This window comes from Suncus etruscus, chromosome 4, assembly GCF_024139225.1.
Source record: "Suncus etruscus isolate mSunEtr1 chromosome 4, mSunEtr1.pri.cur, whole genome shotgun sequence".
Lineage (NCBI taxonomy): Eukaryota > Metazoa > Chordata > Mammalia > Eulipotyphla > Soricidae > Suncus > Suncus etruscus.
The window spans coordinates 27,268,681-27,288,784 of record NC_064851.1 but is presented as its reverse complement, the minus strand read 5'-3'; the positions used below and the strand labels follow the sequence as shown (position 1 = coordinate 27,288,784).

General features: G+C 32.8%; 1 protein-coding gene across 1 annotated transcript in view; it reads right to left on the bottom strand.

Moving 5' to 3' along the window:
* The window catches only part of TNNI3K (TNNI3 interacting kinase), a 307,398-nt gene that overhangs the window by 251,300 nt on the left and 35,994 nt on the right, over window positions 1-20,104 (bottom strand). The window contains exon 5 of the mRNA XM_049772005.1: window positions 12,627-12,737. Coding sequence (XP_049627962.1) covers window positions 12,627-12,737 — 111 coding nt within the window. The remainder of the gene's footprint in view (window positions 1-12,626; window positions 12,738-20,104) is intronic.

Here is a 20,104-nt window from a genome sequence, read left to right as displayed (position 1 = left end):
CATGATGTCCACATTCACACTACACATAGATCCTCTTAGCCCGCCTTCCCCATCTTTCGGTAATCTAAGTTGTGTTGTTATTGCCTATGGAATATTTTAATTGGACAATGTCAATTATCTTAATTATCTTTTATATGCCAGATGTAAGATAATCCTATATTTGTTTTTACTATTTGACTAACTTAGTTTACCATACATCCTTCTGTTACATCTTAGTTTTGAACAAAATATAAAGATTTCATCTTTTCTTATAGCTAATTAGTATTCCACTGTGTACATATCCAATGACTTATTTATTCATCAAGTGTCTTTGTACATTTGAGTTGTTTTCAGAAGGAAGTGACACCACATAAACTAATTTATTACCTCTTGTAGGGAAATACAGTTTAATTCTTTTTTAGCTTCATTATTGTGAAATTTATTCAATTTGGTAAATCTATTAGAATAAAAATTATAAAATCAAGTTGAATAAGAAATAGCAATAAAGTCTTTAAATAGAAAGCTGATGAGGGGACATATGTATAAATAAGTAACTTTGTTTGCTTGGCAAGTTTACAAATTTATGAAAAAACTACCAGGTTGAATGTGTGTGACATCACAGAACTGAGTCTATTAACATTATATACCATGATTCTCATGTTAGAATGGAGACAACCTTATTGATCATTAGAAAAGTTCAACCAGAGTCACACAAAGAGACGTCTATGCAGATCCAAAAGACTAATGATGCTCCCTTGTGGGTCTGCTGAACTCTGTAGGAGTTGAATAAAGTACAACTTTTTACTATTACATTATTAGGTCAAATTTTATCATGAGATTAAATTCAAGTTCCTCATTTATATTTTTCTTTCTTTTAAATAATAGTTTATTTTTTATTATCACTGACCTGGTGAATAGTGCACTGACTTTATTTTATTTTATTTTATTTTATTTTATTTTATTTTATTTTATTTTATTTTGGTTTTGGGGCCACACCTGGTGATGCTCAGGGGTTACTCCTGGCTATGCACTCAGAAATTGCTCCTAGCTTGGGGCACCATATGGGATGCCGTGGGATTGAACTGCTTTCCGTCCTAGGCTAGCGCTTGCACCACTGCTCCAGCCCCTTGACTTAAATTTTTTAATTAATTAACATACTTATTTAAGCACCATAATTCAAACATGGTAGATTCAAACATTGTAATAGTTGGGTTTTAGTTATAAAAAAAAAATCCCTTCACCAATGCAACCTTCCCACCATCAATGCCTCTCATCTCCATCCTCCTGCAAACTCTACCTGTCTTCAAGATAAGCTTTCTATTTCTTTCACACACTACCATTAACGTGATAGTTGTTGGTGTAGCTTTTTCTCTAACTGCACTCACCAATATTTGTGGTAAGCTTCATATCATGGGCTGGTCCTTACAAACCTCATCTCTATTATCTCTGGGTATTATTACCATACTATCTTTTTTCTTAAATCCTACAGATGAGTGAGACTATTCTGTTTATCTCTCTTTGTCTGACTTATTTCACTAAACATAATAATCTCAATATCATCCACATAGAGGCAAATTTCATGACTTTAATTTTTCTAACAGCTGCACAGTACTTCATTGTGTAAATTAGTACTATTAAGTATTCTATAGTTATATAACTATACATTTCTTCATATGATATGTTTTTATGGTGCTGAGGCTAGAAACTCAAGCCTCACAAGTGCAATACAAATAAACTTTTACTTACATTTACTTACTTGCCATTTACTTACATCTCTAGCACTGATTTTTAAAATAAATTATTTTTGCTCTTGTTTACTTTATTAAAAATATAATAAAAATGCATAAAATGTATAACATATATTTATCTGACTGTTATAAGTAAGGCTTCAATTGATTAGTAGTGAGCTTTTGATGGAGTCAAAATTATGAGTATATTTTAATTTTTCTTGTTTTGGAGGGGGGAGGCCAGGGGACACATACATTGGTAATCAAGGCTTATTACTAGTTTTGTACTCAGAGATCAATCCTAGTAATGTTTGAGGGCCACCGTATGAGTTACAGAGCATTGAACCCAGATTAGCTATACGCAAGGCAAATGCATTATCTACTGTATTATCTCCCTATACCGAGGAATTTGACTTTTTTATTGGGATGGTTACTCAGCAACCATACACCACCATATTGTCAAAAATTAATTGGATAGATGAAGGAGAAAGAAATAGAAAAAGAGAGAATTGAAATTTCTAGTATTACTCCTAAAGGTGCTTAGGGGATTGTATGCTGTTTCAGGAATTTGAACTGGGAAGACTTCATGCAAAGAAGAAGCTTGTCTCTTGTACCATCTCCACAGATCCTAAACATGATATGCTTTTTTAATTTATGGATGACCTAAAGATGGTGGAATTTAACTTAATCAAAGATGGTTATAGTCAAAGCCAGAAAAATCACTAAATAGTTACAAAGGAATTTCTTATTCAGTAATGTTTCTTTCAACATTTTCCAAGTTTGCAAACTGATAAGTATCTCATTTTCTTTCTAGCAGCCAATCAACTTGGCCTGTTTATCTCCTTAACCCCATACTGTAAGTAATACTGTTTAAAAATATCTGATATAATCGAAAACAATGACTAAGTGCTATGTAAAATGTCACTCAAGCTACTGTATTCTTACACCACTCCTTAAAACTGATACAAGGTTAAGATATTACTCCTGAGTCCATAAAATTGCTAATTAAGTTGTATAATCTATATTAATGCCTTTATTTCTAGACCAAAAGCCTAGACAGGTGGAGACTGCCTCTTTGTATTTAATAAAGAGAATTCTGCAATGTAGGGCATATTCAATAAAAATAATTGGCACATAGAGTTTCTGGTTTCAATTTCTGAGAAATCTACTTTTGCAAACATAAGAAGCTGTACTGTACCTAAATTAATTTTTAGTTATTTGAGACTATAGACCCAATAAAGGTTTACTTTCAAGAGCTGAAGCAATAGTAAAGAAAATAGGGTACTTGCCTTTCCAGGTGCTGACAAGGGTTCAAAAATCAGCACTCCTATGATCCACTAAGCTCTGCTAGCAGGGCCCCTGATTCAATCAGAACCAAGAGTACGTCTTGAGCACTACCAATTGTGACCCCAAAACAAAAACAAAATAGGTTTACCTTAAGACTTAAACATCTGGAACTGAAAACTACCAGATTTTGGCATGAAGGAAATGCAAATGATTATTCAGGCCAAGTGTGAAGTTTGACTCTCCTATAGAAACATCAAACTTTGGCATAGTGGCAAAACAAAGTGTTATTCAAACTAAGTTTAAATTTTGTGCCAATTAATAATGACTAGAAAACCTACCAAATGCTACTGAGTAATAAATAAATGATAACTTGTAGGGACATGAACTAATGGGTACATTTGACCCTCATATTTTCTGTATCTGAATCCTTATAATAATCCATATTTGTACACTACTATTACAATTTATTCCCTCAACAAAAATTTGGGGATACTCAAGATAAAGTAACAGAACCATATAATACTGTGAAATAACACAGAATTATATGCCAGAGATTGAGACAATAATATTCAATTTACCTCAATCAACAGTATCTCTAATTATAACTATCTGTGGAAATAGGCTCTTCAAATTAAAAAATTTAGTTAGGGTGATTTCTACTATGATATGGCATTGTACTTATTTTTAAAAAAGTTATTATATACCATATATATTCTAATACCAATTTCATGCCTGCACAGAAATAGTCAATTTGATGCATATCAAAATAACAACATTTGGTGTTTTAGCCTCCAAATTTTATTTCAAATGTAACTCACCTATCACACCAGCACTTTACACAAGTCAACAACACTCATAGGTTAAACAAAAAATTTTAAGATCAATGTTTGGCAAAGCATATACCAGTAATTTATTTTTATCTTTGTTGGGTGATATTTCATAATATAAATATATGAAATTTATTCATTGGTGCATTTTAATTTTAATTTACTACTTATTATGGACAATTTTGTCACAAACATTGTGTATAAGATTTTGTGCATCTTGGATATATATCTTGGCATGGAATTAACTTGCTTCAAAAATAGGAATGTTAAAGATCATTGAGGAACTAATAAACTGTTTCCAAAGGAGTTGAATAGATTTTTAGCCTCACTAGAAATATGACATTTCCAATTTATACAAATATTATTAATTCTTCTTATTGTCTGTCATATTATTATATGTCTTACTAGTTGTAAAATGGTCTGTCATGTGGCTTTGATTTGCTTTCCCCTTTGTTGATGATTAATTACAAATACCTTTTCATGAGCTTATCAATTCAAATATTTACTCCTTTAAGATTGGGCTATTACTAATACATATTTGCATGTACCTGACCATAACTTGATATCAGCATCACAGGGTTACCTGAGCATGTCTGGATTAGTGATCCCCAAGCACTGACATGGTGATCTCTAGCAGAAGAGGGCTCACAAAATACTGAATTCTCAGGTTTTTGCATTTAGTTGCCAGTTCAGTTGGTCAAGAATGCCAAAGACAAAGAGATGCATAGTAAATATGGCACTTACCTTGTATGAGGAAATGTAGTTAGATATCCATCACTACATGAAGTGAGTTCTCAAGCCCATTCAAAAAAAATAAGATTGGCCAAGACTCCAAAACTGTTCCCTAGGTCCCATATCAATTCTGGAAGACTTCCTACAGATAAATTCTACCATAATATTTTACACTTTAGGATAGATCAGAGGTAATACTAAAAGAAGCATACAGAATAACTTGAGCATAGGATTAGGTATGTATTATGAATAGTGAGTTATTATAATTCCAGATTATAAAATAATTTATGAATGATTTTTAAGAATAATTAAAATGATTGATAGAGAGATTGTACAGAAGGTATGTAATTTGTCTTTCATGTAATTGACCCAGGTTCAATCCATGCATGTCACATATTTCCCCAAAGACAGCCTGAATGATCCCTGAGCACAGAGCCAAGAGTTATTCTTTAGTACCTCCTTGTGTAGCCCAGAAACAAAAACAAGAGTTACTAAAACTAGAGCTATAATTCATTGGGTTGAAATATCAAATTGATCTTAAATCTGGCATCACAAGTTTCTCCAAAGCACGTCTGGAATACATTTAAGATTAGGTGCTACATAATTATTTACTTGAATAGGGTTGTCCCATTGTATCATTTCAATACATATTTTTGGTTACAAAATATAATTTGGCAAACTGACATTTCAGTTCAGTGCTTTATTCTGCATCGATTTATAATCAAAATAAAGAAAATGTTAAAAGATTTAGTTAGACTTTTGGTATACACATTATTCTATTTTTCCCTGAACAGTTGTACAATTATTGGCTGATTTGGATATAAAATAACTCTTTTTATAAGAATGAATCTTAAAACATTACAGCAAGTTAAAAAAAGACAATGACAAAAGACCCCACATTATGTCATTGTCTTTACATAAACTTCCATGAACAATAAAATATATAATGATTAAAGGTCTGAGTACAGTAGGGTATAATGGGCTAATATGTACTAGGTATTGAGGTTTGTTTTGAGTGATGGAATATTCCAAAATTAAATTGTGGTGATGATCGTAAACTTTACAAAGTCACTACGAACACTGAGTTATACCTTCTAAGTGGGGAAGTTATACAGTATCTTATATTTGACCCAGAAGAGCTACTTAAAATGTAACAGAAATATCTAATAGGATAGAGAGAGCTTAGCATACTATAATTTATTTAAATAAGCACTACATATTTTCATGCTTATGTTTCTAGGGAATTAGAGATGTGAGTATAAGGCATTTTTCCCAATACTTGCTTACTAAGTTTCTATCTGCTATTTCCAAAATTTAATTTCTAGTCAGATGGACTGAGAGGTTATTATTTTTGATGAGTGGAAAACTAGGCAGCATTGAAAGTGTGAGTTGGCTACTAGGCTGCACACTTTATTGATTATTAGTCCTGAAACCTTTGAAAGCTCTTTTAATGTCTTTGTGCATTCATTTTACCATCCAGAACATATGAATAAGATCACAAATGAGAATTAATTCAAGTGATATGATTGGCACATTGTTGTCATTTGATGTTTTTAAGCATTATTATTTTTTATTATTGTAATGGTTCCAGATAAACTTTACAAAGGACTATTGCATATTAGTTAACTTGGACACATGTTTCATAACTTGTTGTTGTGCAACTTGTGAACAGATTATATCTTTTAAAGATAAAAGAGAAGGGGCTGGAGTGATAGCACAGCCATAGGGCATTTGCTTTTCATTCGGCTGACCCAGGATGACCTGGGTTTTATACTCAGGGTCCCATATGGTCCCCCCAAATAGGAGCGATTTCTGAGTGTAGGGCCAGGAGTAAAGCCTAAGCATCAATAGGTGTAGTCCAAAAAAAGAAAGAAAAGAAAAGATAAAAGAAGAGAAGATTTAGACTAGGAGGAATGGGGAGACAGTGGAGGGGACTTCAAGAAGGACAGGGAACAGAAAGAGAATGTATAACAATATTTTATAATTCTAAAATATATATATATTTTTTTTTTTTGGTTTTTGGGCCACACCCTGTGAGGCTCAGGGGTGACTCCTGGCTATGCGCTCAGAAGTTGCTCCTGGCTTCTTGGGGGACCATATGGGACGCCGGGGGATCGAACCGCGGTCCGTCCTAGGTTAGCGCAGGCAAGGCAGGCACCTTACCTCCAGCGCCACCGCCCGGCCCCCCTAAAATATATTTTAAAATTCTATGCATTCACTAATTTTGTTTTTTGGAGAATAGCAAAGCCACTATAAAATAACTAACTTAGAGAGAGTAAAAACTTCTCGATAAAACTCTCCTGAAACATTTAGATGACTTAGTTAAGAATGAACTGAAACAGCATCAATTGTATTTTCTTGAAATCAGAAATAAATTCCAAAATAACTGGGAAGCATTTCTGAAGCAATGTTTGGATAGGTATTTATAATCAAAAATAGGATAAGTTAGGGTAGAATAAATACAACTATGAACATGATACCCGCACAACTTTTATATGAAACTTTCTGTAAAATAAAATTTCATTCCACAATACAAATACAAAAATGCATTATCTCAGGCATGCTCTTCTGTTTGCTATTCAAATTGACCACAGTATAGATAATTGATTTATCTCCTGACAGCTACAGAAACTACTGCATAAAACACCAAAATGTTGGTTATTTTGTGAACTATTTGATGAAATATAAAGCTAACAGTACATAACCATGTGTGCCCATGTATGTATTTATTTATTCAGACTTTTATATACATATACTAAATACCATGTAATGTTATTTATATATTAATATTGCTTTAAATTTATTGTGTACATAGACTGTGTTTTTAACAGCATATCAGTTATTCTGAATATTTTTTGTGTGTCTTATGGGTGTCAAGTCTGTTCTAAAAACTGTTTTTAACAGCATTCCAGTTTTTATAAGTATTTTGTGTGAATCTTATGAATGTAAATCAAGTTTTAAAATGCAGATGAGTCAAAAGAATAATAATTATTTTATTTATAAGACGACAGATATGGAAACAGAAGACCAATTTCACATTCTATTCATTTCATGTATTTATTGTCTGAATGGCCATAGCAAGTCAGGTGATTTTTATTAATACTCAGTGAACTGCATCTAAAGGTAGCTATCTCATGGGAAAATTAAGTGATATATGATGTGAATATTAAAGTACTATGAACTGTTTGGTAATAGTTTTCATTTTCCATGCTTGAGCGGATATATGAATTATGTGTCCCTTGGAATAAAAGTAGAGAAGACGGTATAATGCATGTTTATTGATTACTGATAGGATCTTAGGCCTTATTTAAAGCAACATATGCATATGTATTGATAGATGGATAAATCAGTGATGGAGAAATATTGAGATCCAGGACAACTGATGTTTGTTTGATTTTCAAAGAGTAGTAAATCTAAATTTGAGTATCAGTTTGAGACTGCATGTCTAGAATCTGCAGCTCATGTTCTCTTTCCTATTGAAGGAGACAGCTGCCTAGTCGATGTAAATTTTATTGTACAAATTTTTAATGGAATTCATAATTATGGAAGGACAAATACACTTGAGACACAAATAGAGGGTCTGAATTTGATTTGTATAGACCAAACAGCCTGTCAGACAGCATGAGATATTATTTCACAGAGAAAGGTGGGCAATAAAGGAAAGTGACTTCTAATGGAAAGAATTTACCCAGAAACCCACTCAGTCCATCCTTGCTTAGCCAGAGTTTTAAAATGTAGTAATAAAATAAATATTAAAATATTTGATATTGTAAATAAATACCATGAATGTATTATCCAATCATACAACACTTTACAGCATAAGTATTATGCCTGCAATTAGTGAGATGTTCCAACATCCTTGTTTTTCCTTATCACTTCAACCAGCTTTTTACTGTCTACTCGATAACATGTTAAATTATTCCTCAAGTCTTTGTGGGTATTCTCTTAGACTCAGTCTTTAATCTGCTCTTAGACCCAAATTACAGCTTGAAGCTATTGCTATGGTTCTAAAGCAAGACCCCAACTAATTTCAGAAAACTTAAATTACATCCTCATTTCTCTGCTCTCTACCAGTTGTTTATTTCTGATTACTGAACATTTACACTTGAAAATTTGGTATCATCAATCAACATAACTACAGCTAATTTATTTTTCCTCCCAAAGGAGTCCTATATACAAGTCTCAATCTGTGTGTTTAAGCATTCTTGAATTCATTGTAAATATTGTTATAATAGGTCCTTTTCAAAATATTATTTATGAAATATTCATCACTTGCTCAAAAGATATTAATATATCCTCAGTGCCTATTATAAAGTAAGTCATTTTGTCTTTAAGTCTTTCCTTAAAAGAGTGATAGCTTTTGAGTTCTATTAATGTCCTTATTCATAAGAACATCTAATTCTTTGTTCTGTGTTTTCTATCACAATTCTTTACTAAACTAAATTTTTTTAGTTTTCTCAATTTCTATAATTTGTTCAATTCATAGTGCCCATATTTCTCTACAGAGACTTCATATTCACTGTCCAATAATTGTGCTCATCTCATTGTTTCCAATTTTCCTGATGATTGCTCTTCTATTCTCAGCCCATCTCACTGCTCTTTAAATTTTAGCCTCCTCTCATAAATGCTTCCCTAACACTTTAGTTGCATTGATAGCTGCTCATAGTGAGCTCATAACATTGTTTTATATTTTGTTGATTAAAATATGAAAAAATATTTAATATCTCATATCATGCCACTCCAGCACCCATACTTTTTCTTGCTTTGTTTTGATTTGTTAGTTTTTGACTTTATTTTCCTTTTCTCTTTTCTTCCACTTTTTCTTTTTCACTCTTGTGGTTATTATTTGGTGATTTATTTTTATTTTTATTTGCCGGGTGCATTTTTTCTTTTTTCTTCCATTATCTTTCTTTTTTCCTTTTTTTTCTCTCTCTCTCTCTTTTTTTTTTTTTGGTAGTTGTTACCAATTTTTTTTCTCCCTTTTTTCTTATCCTTTTTGTCTCCAATGACAGTGGAATGGATGCTCAATCTACAACAAGCTGTAAAGTGGAGACCAGTTGCACTAGCATTTTGAGGGGTAACGGAGGGAGATATGGGATACAAGCTGGGAACAGGGTAGAGGGAGGACAGCACTGGTGATGGAAATGCCCCTCATTCATTGTCACTATGTACCATAAATGATGCAGTGAAAGATTTGTAATGCACTTTGGTCACAATAAAAATTAAAAAAAAATCTCATGTCTAATTTTAAAGCCCCTATAATTGGATTTCCTCTTCTTTAATTATGATTTTATTGCTGTTTACTTTTAAATTGTCTTTATTTTTTTCTCTCTTCTATTTGTCCAGATATTTAATAGGATAAAAAACATAACATATTTTCATAGTCTCTTGTATCATTTCAATATTTTTGAAATATATGTGAAAAACAGAGACATCCAAACATCTGTTAAAAGGAATAGATGAGCATAGGAGGAAATAAATTAGATTTGAATTTATATTTTTTATACTTAATGACTTTGAAAGAAATAATTGAAATAAAATCTGTATTTAAAATATGGCCCTTTTCTTCTCTAATTGGTAACTTAGGTAATTTATTTTATCAAAGAATAACGGCTAATGTGAATATAACTAGAAAATGCACCATTAGTTGTTCAGCTCACCATACAAATAATTCAATATTATATGACAATGAATGAGGTTATAAAAGTCATGGAATATTACAAGAATAAAAGTATTAAGAGAAAAAAGTAAGTTTACTTGAAATTATTTTGGTAAAATTTTCCTAAAGCTGGTAGAATCAATATGATATTTCTTTCCGCATTATAATGACAAAAAAGAAAACAGCTCTTCGGACAGGGGATGAAAAAAACATGTTCTTCACCACCTTGCTTTTTGACCCTATTCTAATTCTAAGACTCACAAATGTAATCACTTCAGCACTTGAAAAAATAATTTCATTTTACAAACTATATCCTGTCACTTCTCTGGCATTAAGAGGTGAAGTAATTTGACTTGGACAATTATTTCATCCAGACTTTTTAATATTTACGTTCCATCTACTTTAGCTCTGGCTTTGCTTTCTTTTTTTGAAAGGCATTTACATTTGAACAATTTTAACAGAACTTACACTTTCCTTATAAATTCACTGTATTATACTAAGGCTCAAAATTATTTTTATAAGAGAATATATAGAAAAGGGTTAAAGTGCTAACGTGAAGGAAAATATTTTTTGTCAATCAGACATTTAAATACAAAATGGAAAAATAAACTTTTCAAATTGACACTATTATGAAATATGGATCACACTTACTTTATAAGTTTTATACATAATTTTATAGGCACACCATGTTGTTAATCAATAGGTGTGTGGAGAAACCATGATTAGTTATAATTATGAGTAAGAATTAAATAGTTAACTACTAATAATATTGATATAAAACATATAATGGTTTGAACTTATATGTGGTTACCACAAATGAAAATGTAAAAACAGATTCTGAGTAAAATTATCAGAATTTCAGACAATTCTTTCTTTCATGACTGTAATGTGTAAAGAAATCTACAGTACAAAAATCTTAGCTCTATAACTATAAAATAGCAGTGATAACAAAAACTATTATATGAGGGTGTTTAGAGTAAATAAATATATTAGAATATATGAAATTAAAATTTCAACAATTAAACCTAATGAAATACAGTCATTTTTTCCATGGTTTATAAAACACATTATGATTGTTTTATAACCTTTCATCTATCTTTCTCATTTTCTACTTTAAATTCTTTTGTTATTGTTTTGGGGGCTACACCCAGTGGTGCTCAGGATTTACTCCTGGGGGCCACACCTGGTGGTGTTCAGGAGTTACTCCTGGCTCTGTGCTCAGAAATCGCTCCTGGCAGGCTCCGGGACCATATGGGATGCCGGGATTCAAACCCAGGTTCACCCTGGGTCAGCTGCGTGCAAGGCAAATGCCCTACCACTGTGCTATCTCTCCAGCACACTACTTTCAATGCTTACCACACTGACTTTGTCTCACACCTATCTCTTGAAAACATCCAATCATTTTCTAGTTCAAAACATGTGCACAGGCTATATCAAGAACATGGAGACTTAACCTATATGTTTTTCTTCAGAATTGTAAACAATATCTGGGTATAATAGGTATTTAATCAAATATTATGTATATGCAAAAGATATTTTATTGTATTTTATGTAAAGCAATCTGTAAAGTACTCTAATTTAATCATTTATATTACTATTTCTATTCAATAAAAGAATCTGGAGTCAAAGTGATAGCAGTGGGTAAGGTGATTGCTTTGCATTAAGCCAACCAGGATTTGATCCTACACATACCATATGGTCTCCTGGGCACTTTCAGAAGTAATTCTTGTGTGTAGGGCAAGGTGTAATTCCTGAGAATTAATTGATATGGCCCCCAAACTAACAACAAAATGTTTTTAAAGAGACATCATGATGTACAGTGACAACTTAAAAGAGCAAGTCGTTAAAGACTAAAGCAGATAGTCTTAATTTTTGCTAGAAAGTCTCGGTTTCTGTCTGTATTTGCATTTAGTTAATATATGCAAATATGGCAACAAAGTAGATTGAAGGGACCTCCGAAAGAAATTAAAATTTTGAATAGCTTAAGAAGAAACAATTTCAAGAATATCAAAAGAAAAAATAAAGAAGAAAAGAGAGAAAGAAAAAGAAAGAAGAAAGAAGGAAGAGAGAAGAAAAGAAAGAAAAAGAGAATAAAAGAAAGAAAAAGATAAAAATGGGCCTGGAGAAATAGCACAGTGGCGTTTGCCGTGCAAGCAGCCGATCCAGGACCAAAGGTGGTTGGTTCGAATCCCGGTGTCCCATATGGTCCCCCGTGCCTGCCAGGAGCAATTTCTGAGCAGACAGCCAGGAGTAACCCCTGAGCACCGTGGGTGTGGCCCAAAAACCAAAAAAAAAAAAAAAAAAAAAAAAAAAAAAGAAAAAAGAAAGAAAGAAAAAGTATTTGAAAAGAGAACAAGAATATTAAGAGGCAGTTTAATTTTCTTTACTTTATTACCTAACCGAATTGTGACTTACCTCTAGGTGACCAGCTATAGTAGCAATATGCAGGGCAGTGAGGCCACCATACCCAACTTGTTGTATATCAGCGCCACTGTGAAGTAGGGAAGTAATCAATTCTGCACTGTCCTGCAAGGAAATGCATCTTTAGTGTGACTTTTCTACTAATAGCAGGTTTGAATGATGTGCAACAGGCTATATTGATTCCCTGACTGTCAGCTAGTTTCGGTGGTCAAAGAAAACCTAAATGTGATTTCTGATATCAGAGTACATGAGATAGCAGAGAGAAGCTTTCAGATTTTTAAAATGTAGGAACACATGACAGAGCCATTCAGTTACAATTCATTCTCCATTACCTGACCAAGAAAGGAAAGAAGGCCATTTACCTATAGTAAAGCTCTTGCTATTTCAATTCATTCCTACATGTAGGTCAGTCCAATAAATGTGCTTTCTCTGGCAACTGTAGAATTGAACTGACTGCAGTGGATTATTTCTTGGTAGTTCAGTAATTGCTTCTTCTCTTATACACATGTGTCACAAGTCCTATACATAATTAATGACATAAAGTGTCATGGGCCCTATACATAATTAATCAGTAGTGTCTTTCTTAACTTGTCTCATTTTACCAGTAAAAATGTCTGAAGCATTATTTGAGCCTTAAAGTTAGAATAATTTATGGAATTACCAATATCATCCTTACTTTTTTCTAAGCTATTATTTGAATTGTATTTGTCTTAAGAGAAAGAATAAAAAATATTTATAACATTAATAAAAGTTGGCATTCATTGAATGCTTATTGTATAATTAACTTTTCTTTTTTATGATTTGTTTGTTTTGGTGCATAGCGAAGAGTGCTCAGAGCTTACTTCTGGCTCTGCACTCAGTGATCACTCCTGACAGTGCTTGAGAACAACATAGAGTGGAGGAATCAAACCCAGGTCACATGTGTGCAAGACAAACCCCCTACCCTCTGTACTCTCACACTGATACCTGACCTTTCATACATTTGATCATACTTAAACCTGGCTACATTATAGGCCTTTTCTTAAAAATTAAAATTAAATATCTGTCAAAACAACAGTATAAAAATTCATTGTTAGCCTTTTTTTTTTAATTTTTGGGCCACACCAGGTGACACTTAGGGGTTACTCCTGGCTATGCACTCAGAAATCGCTCCTGTTTTGGGGAAACATATGGGACACCGGGGATTGAACAGAAATCAGTCCTGGGTCAGCTGCTTGCAAGGCAAATGCACTAAAACTGCGCTATTGCTCTGGCCCATTATGTTAGCCTTGCTTTATTAATTAGAATAATCATAAGATTTATTATATTTAAATAAAAACTTATCTATGTTCCAGCTTGCACTTTATCTCCATGCATTTATGCAGACTCCCTGTAGCCAAACATTTCAGGAATGCTGCTTTTGTGGCTGACATCTCCAGGGAGCTTTGGAGCCAGGGTAGGCCACTTCCCCTCATGTTTCTGTACTTCCTGATGTCCCTGAAAGCCACACCCATGAACCAAAACCTTCTGCCATATCTGTGCAAGTGATGCTTTAGACTCATGTGTAACTCTTGAAAGAGGCCCAACTAACAAGAAAAAAATTATGGACGTACCAGCCTCAAAGCATATCTCACTGTAGCTCCTCAGAGGGCCATTCTGAACCACAGCTGTCTCCAGATGAGTTCAGCACTACAGATCCACCACACCTGGTGACACTCAAGGCTTACTCCTGGCTATGCGCTCAGAAATTGCTCCTGGCTTGGGGGACCATATGGGACACCGGGTGATTGAACCGCAGTTAGTCCTGCACTAGCTCGGGCAAGGCAGACGCCTTATCGCTTGTGCCACAGCTCTGGCCCCTCAAAAACATAATTTTAATTCTGATTTCCCAGTAGTAATATACAAAATATTAAGTAAGGGGCAGGTTTTTGGGGAATTTGGCAAACTGGTGACCTGGTTGGAGGGAATTTTACATTTGTGGTAGACTATTGAATGGCAGAAATAAATGTATTATGCACAACTCTGTAAACCATAGTATGTAAATAAGAATTTTTTTTTAAGATTTATCTTCTTTTCCTGCTGCATTGGCTCCTTCTGCTCAGTCTACAGACTTATGCTTTCTCTATTCTAAAAAAATCACCATTTTTTCCACTAAAACTAAGCTAATTTTATCACCATCCTTGCTTTCCTTTTCTGAGCTTTCAGAAAAAGTTATTGACAGTTGATAACTTTGATTTCACTTCCTTAGTATTTATCTATATACATTCCAATCTTACATAATTCCAACTATTATTTAAAGTTGCTTTTTTCTCTCATTCTGCCTTCACATTAAGACTCATGCAGTCTCCCCATTTCTTTGCTTTGTATCGCTAAAAGAATCACCTTGCCTTTTACTAGCATTTGAGACATAAGGCCCAAATATTCCTGAAATAATTTCCTTATTTTTAGAAATGAGCCTTTCTTATCTATTATTTATGTTTTTTAAACAAAATCCAATGTCAAGCATCTTCCTATTTAGTATGTTAGATTATCTCTTTCCAAAAAGGCTTCTCTCTTTTGTCTTTCTAAATCCATATATTCTTGTTTTTTTTTTCTCCTTCCTCTTTTTTCTGTTTCTAAAAGAATACTGAATAGTTTTGAAGATTAGGTCTAAAATTGCTTCTCATTCTAAGTACCAGTTTTCATAATTCTATATAATCTATAATTTTATCTTTGATTCTACCTTTACTATTATATTTAAATCCCCAAATCCTGCTTTCCAATATTATCTCAAACAAATATTCAACATTTTTCTTGCAAAAAGCATTAATAATTTCCCCAGTGTTATCGGACATATTCTTTATGTTAATATCTCTTTATGTTAATGGCACTTTCTTATGCCAAATGACCTTGAGAGACAGTCTTTTCAACTCAGTTTCAGAATTCTGCTAGTTTCAAATTGCTAGTGTTTCTCACTTATCTCTTTAATTCTAATATCACCTTGATAATATGAAACGAGTCTCCTCAGCTAAAATTTTTTTATTAAAGCCATTCTCCACATTGATACCAGATAAGCTTTCTTACACACTTTTGGCCATGTCATTCTACTTAAAGAAAGTTTCAAATATTCAACAGACAATTACATATATGTGTATAAAATATTGTTTTATCTGAGATTGGGTGCATAGCAGAAAAATATTTAAATCACCTCACTTATTTTATTTTAAATAAAATATGAGCTTATGTGATAGGTATAATGTGTAACTACTCTAAGTAGACAAGAAAATTTTACTAAGAAGTAATTTTGTAGTAAGTGATAAACACAAGATCTAGGGAAATAGTTCAGAAGCTAAGGCACTATTCTTTCAAATGGACAAGTTCTATCCCTGACATTGCATCTTGTTCTCTGAGCCCCACACAAAGTGATTCTGGATCAAAGTGCTAGGAGTAAATCCAAAGCGCTGCTGAGTGTGACCTAAAATGGCCTTGCACCAATGACAAAATGGTAAAAATCATAATGAAAAACCCATTGTAGATAGCTCTTTTATTTTATTTCCTAAAAAACTCTAAAGAGATCAGATGTGTATGAAAGTCACCTGATACATTGAACCCAGCATTTTCTTACACCAGTTCCTTTCATTGAGTCATAATTATTAATTCAGTTTATGTCCATTTGTCTTTTCATTTCCTATATCTACACTATATATTCTCTCCAGAAGTCATGTCTTTCTTTTTGAGACATAACATACAAAGACAAACTGTAAATAACAAAACAGTTATAAGCCAGAAATAGAGGTTGAACAATGACCAAATGTTCAGCAGAAACTTGAAAGAAAAGGTCATATTCAAGATGAAGCTAAGATGTCTAATCTTGAATGTCCCTTCAAAATATGTTATTTAATTTTTGCTATTTTCTCAGATGCAGTAGATTACACAATGATATTGAGATTTTGAAAATGAGAAAAAGTCATTATTTAAGATTTTTAATTTATTGAGGTAGCATTAGTTTATTAGGGCATAAATATTTATAATTTAGAGGTACCATAACATCATAATACACTCACCACCAAGGAGTAATTATACCTAATAACTACCCACAGGAGCAGTGTTTAAGGAATAGATAGAATATTTTGTTATTACCCCTCTTTGGTGTGCATATAATGCAAGGGTAAAATTATTAGAGTAGAAATGGTATTACCACTTAGAATTCCATTTTTGCAATAATGACTGTGTAAACTTGAGCAAGCTAGAGAACCATTTTATCAATTTCCTTTGTCATAAAAAGGAGCAGAGCAGCAATTACAACTAATATAATAATACATGTAAAACACTATAATGGTAAATGGTCCACCAATTCTCAGTAGGACTCATTATAATGCACAAAGTTCTCAGGAAATGGCTGAATCATGTAGCCACTTGATATCAACATATAGGACTTTCTTTTCATTTCTCTGTATATCCTCCTCACTTTCTCTGGTACAGTAGTAACCCATTGAAACAAAGAAATACGAACCTTAAATAAATACAGAAAAGAGGAAATGTTTCAGTTCAACTGTGGATAAACTGCCAGAAACTAAGAATTCTTCCAATGAAAAGTACTCACTAAGTCTAATTCTAACATAACCAATAACTTCATTTAAATGGCAAAGGTTAAAATAATTAACAAGTTTTTTTTTTTTTTTTTTTTTTTATTTAAACACCTTGATTACATACATGATTGTGTTTGGGTTTCAGTCATAAAAGGAACACCACCCATCACCAGTGCAACATTCCCATCACCCAAGTCCCAAATCACCCTCCTCCCCACCCAACCCCCGCCTGTACCCTAAACAGGCTCTACATTTCCCTCATACATTCTCAATATTAGGACAGTTCAAAATGTAGTTATTTCTCTAACTAAACTCATCACTCTTTGTGGTGAGCTTCCTGAGGTGAGCTGGAACTTCCAGCTCTTTTCTCTTTTGTGTCTGAAAATTATTATTACAAGGGTGTCTTTCATTTTTCTTAAAACCCATAGATGAGTGAGACCATTCTGCGTTTTGAGAAAATTAGAATATTATCTTAAAAATTTTTTTCTCTATAGATTGATAGTTAAGTGCATGGAAGTAGAGGTTTTCTAAGTATAAATTATTTTTAATGAAGAAAAAAGTTTGATCAAGGGGCGGGAGAGATAGCACAGTGGCAGTGCATTTGCCTTGCACAAAGCTGTTTTTCCAGGATGGTCTTTGGTTCAAATTCTGGCATTCCATATGGTCCCGTGTGCCTGCCAGGATGATTTCTGAGCACAGAGCCAGGAGTAACCCCTGAGTGCCCTTGGTGTGATCCAAAAACAAAACAAAACAAAACAAAAAAACTTCGATCAAAATAAAGTACTAAAAACTGAAAATACATAAAACTGAAGAAATGTTCACAGGTTACAAAACTAAAAAGTAGAAACTAGAGTAATAACACAATGTGCAAGGTATTTGCCTAGCCAAATCCAGGTTTAATCCCTGGCATCACATATGGTTTCCAATGAGTGATTCCTGAGTGTGGAGCCAGGAGTAACCTCTGAGCACCGCCATGTGTGGCTCAAAACACACACACACACACACACACACACACACACACGCCTGACAAGTGGTTTAAATATTGAGTGTATGAAGAATTCATACAAATAAGTAAAAAAGTGGGTATTCTTTAATTGAACAAATATTCTACTAATTGATGACTACCTATGACAAGAACTGACTTTGTATAATTGAGTACTCAAGGAAAAATGAAACAAGTTAAACATAAACCAAGGTGCATAAAAATATCACACAAACTCTAATAAATATAAGTCCATCCTATCCTAAACTGTCTTTGAATTTTCTATTTATTCTAAATTTACCAAATTAATATAAAAATATAGAATAATCAATTGGTGAAGTCAAAGAGTTACAAATGCACATTTATCCTTTCATTCCTTGGTTAGATTTCTCGTTTGACCTGTTATCGAATAAATTTTAACTAAATGCTATAAAAATAGAATTTATCTCACCAAGATTTACTATAAATTAACAATTATGAGTACCATGTACAACTTGGTTTTCTGTCTGAAGGAGAAGGTCCAAGCAGGTTTCAGTTGAAATGGCCACATCTGCTGATATTTGACTGACTTTCTAGATCTGAGGCCTGACAACTCTGTCTAACTGACAATATGGTGTTACAAAGGCCCTGTCAGTGATGCTGGGAACACAACAATCCAATTGTGCTTGGGTGTCAAGTTATATGATAAATGAAAACTCTATCCTTTTGAGCTGTATCCCCAGTCCCTTGTGTACATATTTTTAGATAAAACTTATAAAATATGTTTCATGTATATATTCATCTCATTCAAGAGTCACAATTTACCTATGTGAAAAACATTATCTTCTATATATTATCTGACAACTCAATAATTAGAAGTAAAAAATAACAAATAAGAATCCAAAGTAGGGATTGGGTGGCAGTATGGTAGTTTAAGCACTTCCTAATGTACACTGGACTCAGGTTCAATTCAGCAATGCCAAGTTCCCCAAGGCATCATTGGTTGCAGTACCTGGCACAACGGGGTTAGAGTACTATGATATCCTCTCCATTTGGCTGAGAAATACCAGTGGGGCTCCAGACCTAATGAATTGTACCTGGTGGTCTCCCTCTCTACCAAAAATATTCAAATTACTCATCGAACCCTAAAACATTTTCGGTAAGTTTTGGAGATTGTTTGATTACAATTTTGTTTGATTACAAAACCTCTGCATCATTTCTAATTTTCTACACTATGTTGTTTCATAATTCTTATTTCTAGTCTCAAGAATAAATTGAAGAGGTTTTAATTTTTGTATATTCTCTTGTATTGAAGTAACAAGGTTCAAATTTTTAAGCCCTACAGTAGAAAAAATATTGTATCCTACTGGATGATTATTAAAGTTGGGATAATTCTTACATCAGCAGTATGGAAAATACAAACATTATACAACTATAAATGTCATCTACATTTATACATTTAGAGCAGTGTTATAAAACATATAATTTATTGCTAAAACAAAAATTTGTATAATTTATTATAAGAACCAGGGTACATTCAGGGATGGAAGTCAATACTGGTAGTGGGACTGGTTTTGTAAGATTTCGTACTAGAAACACAACTAAGAATAACTATATAACTAACTACATCACTGTGTTTTGATATATAATAAAATTAATTTAGAAGAAAAATGTATACAGTTCTGTGAAGGAAATAAAAATAACTCCCAAATCCTATGAAACAACAATGTTCCTCTAAACTGTTTAACATATGTAATGTTAAACATATTAATATGTAATAAGTAAAATATAAATAGATTAAAATAAAAATATAATAATAAAGTATAATGTTGAAACTCTTACAATTAAAGAAAAAATAAATAGCCACTGATACTTCTGGTCCTAGTTAATATTCTGGGGTACTCCAAAAGGGGTTTGGCCAGCTCTACAACTTAACCTTATGTAAACAAACAAATTTGTTTTAG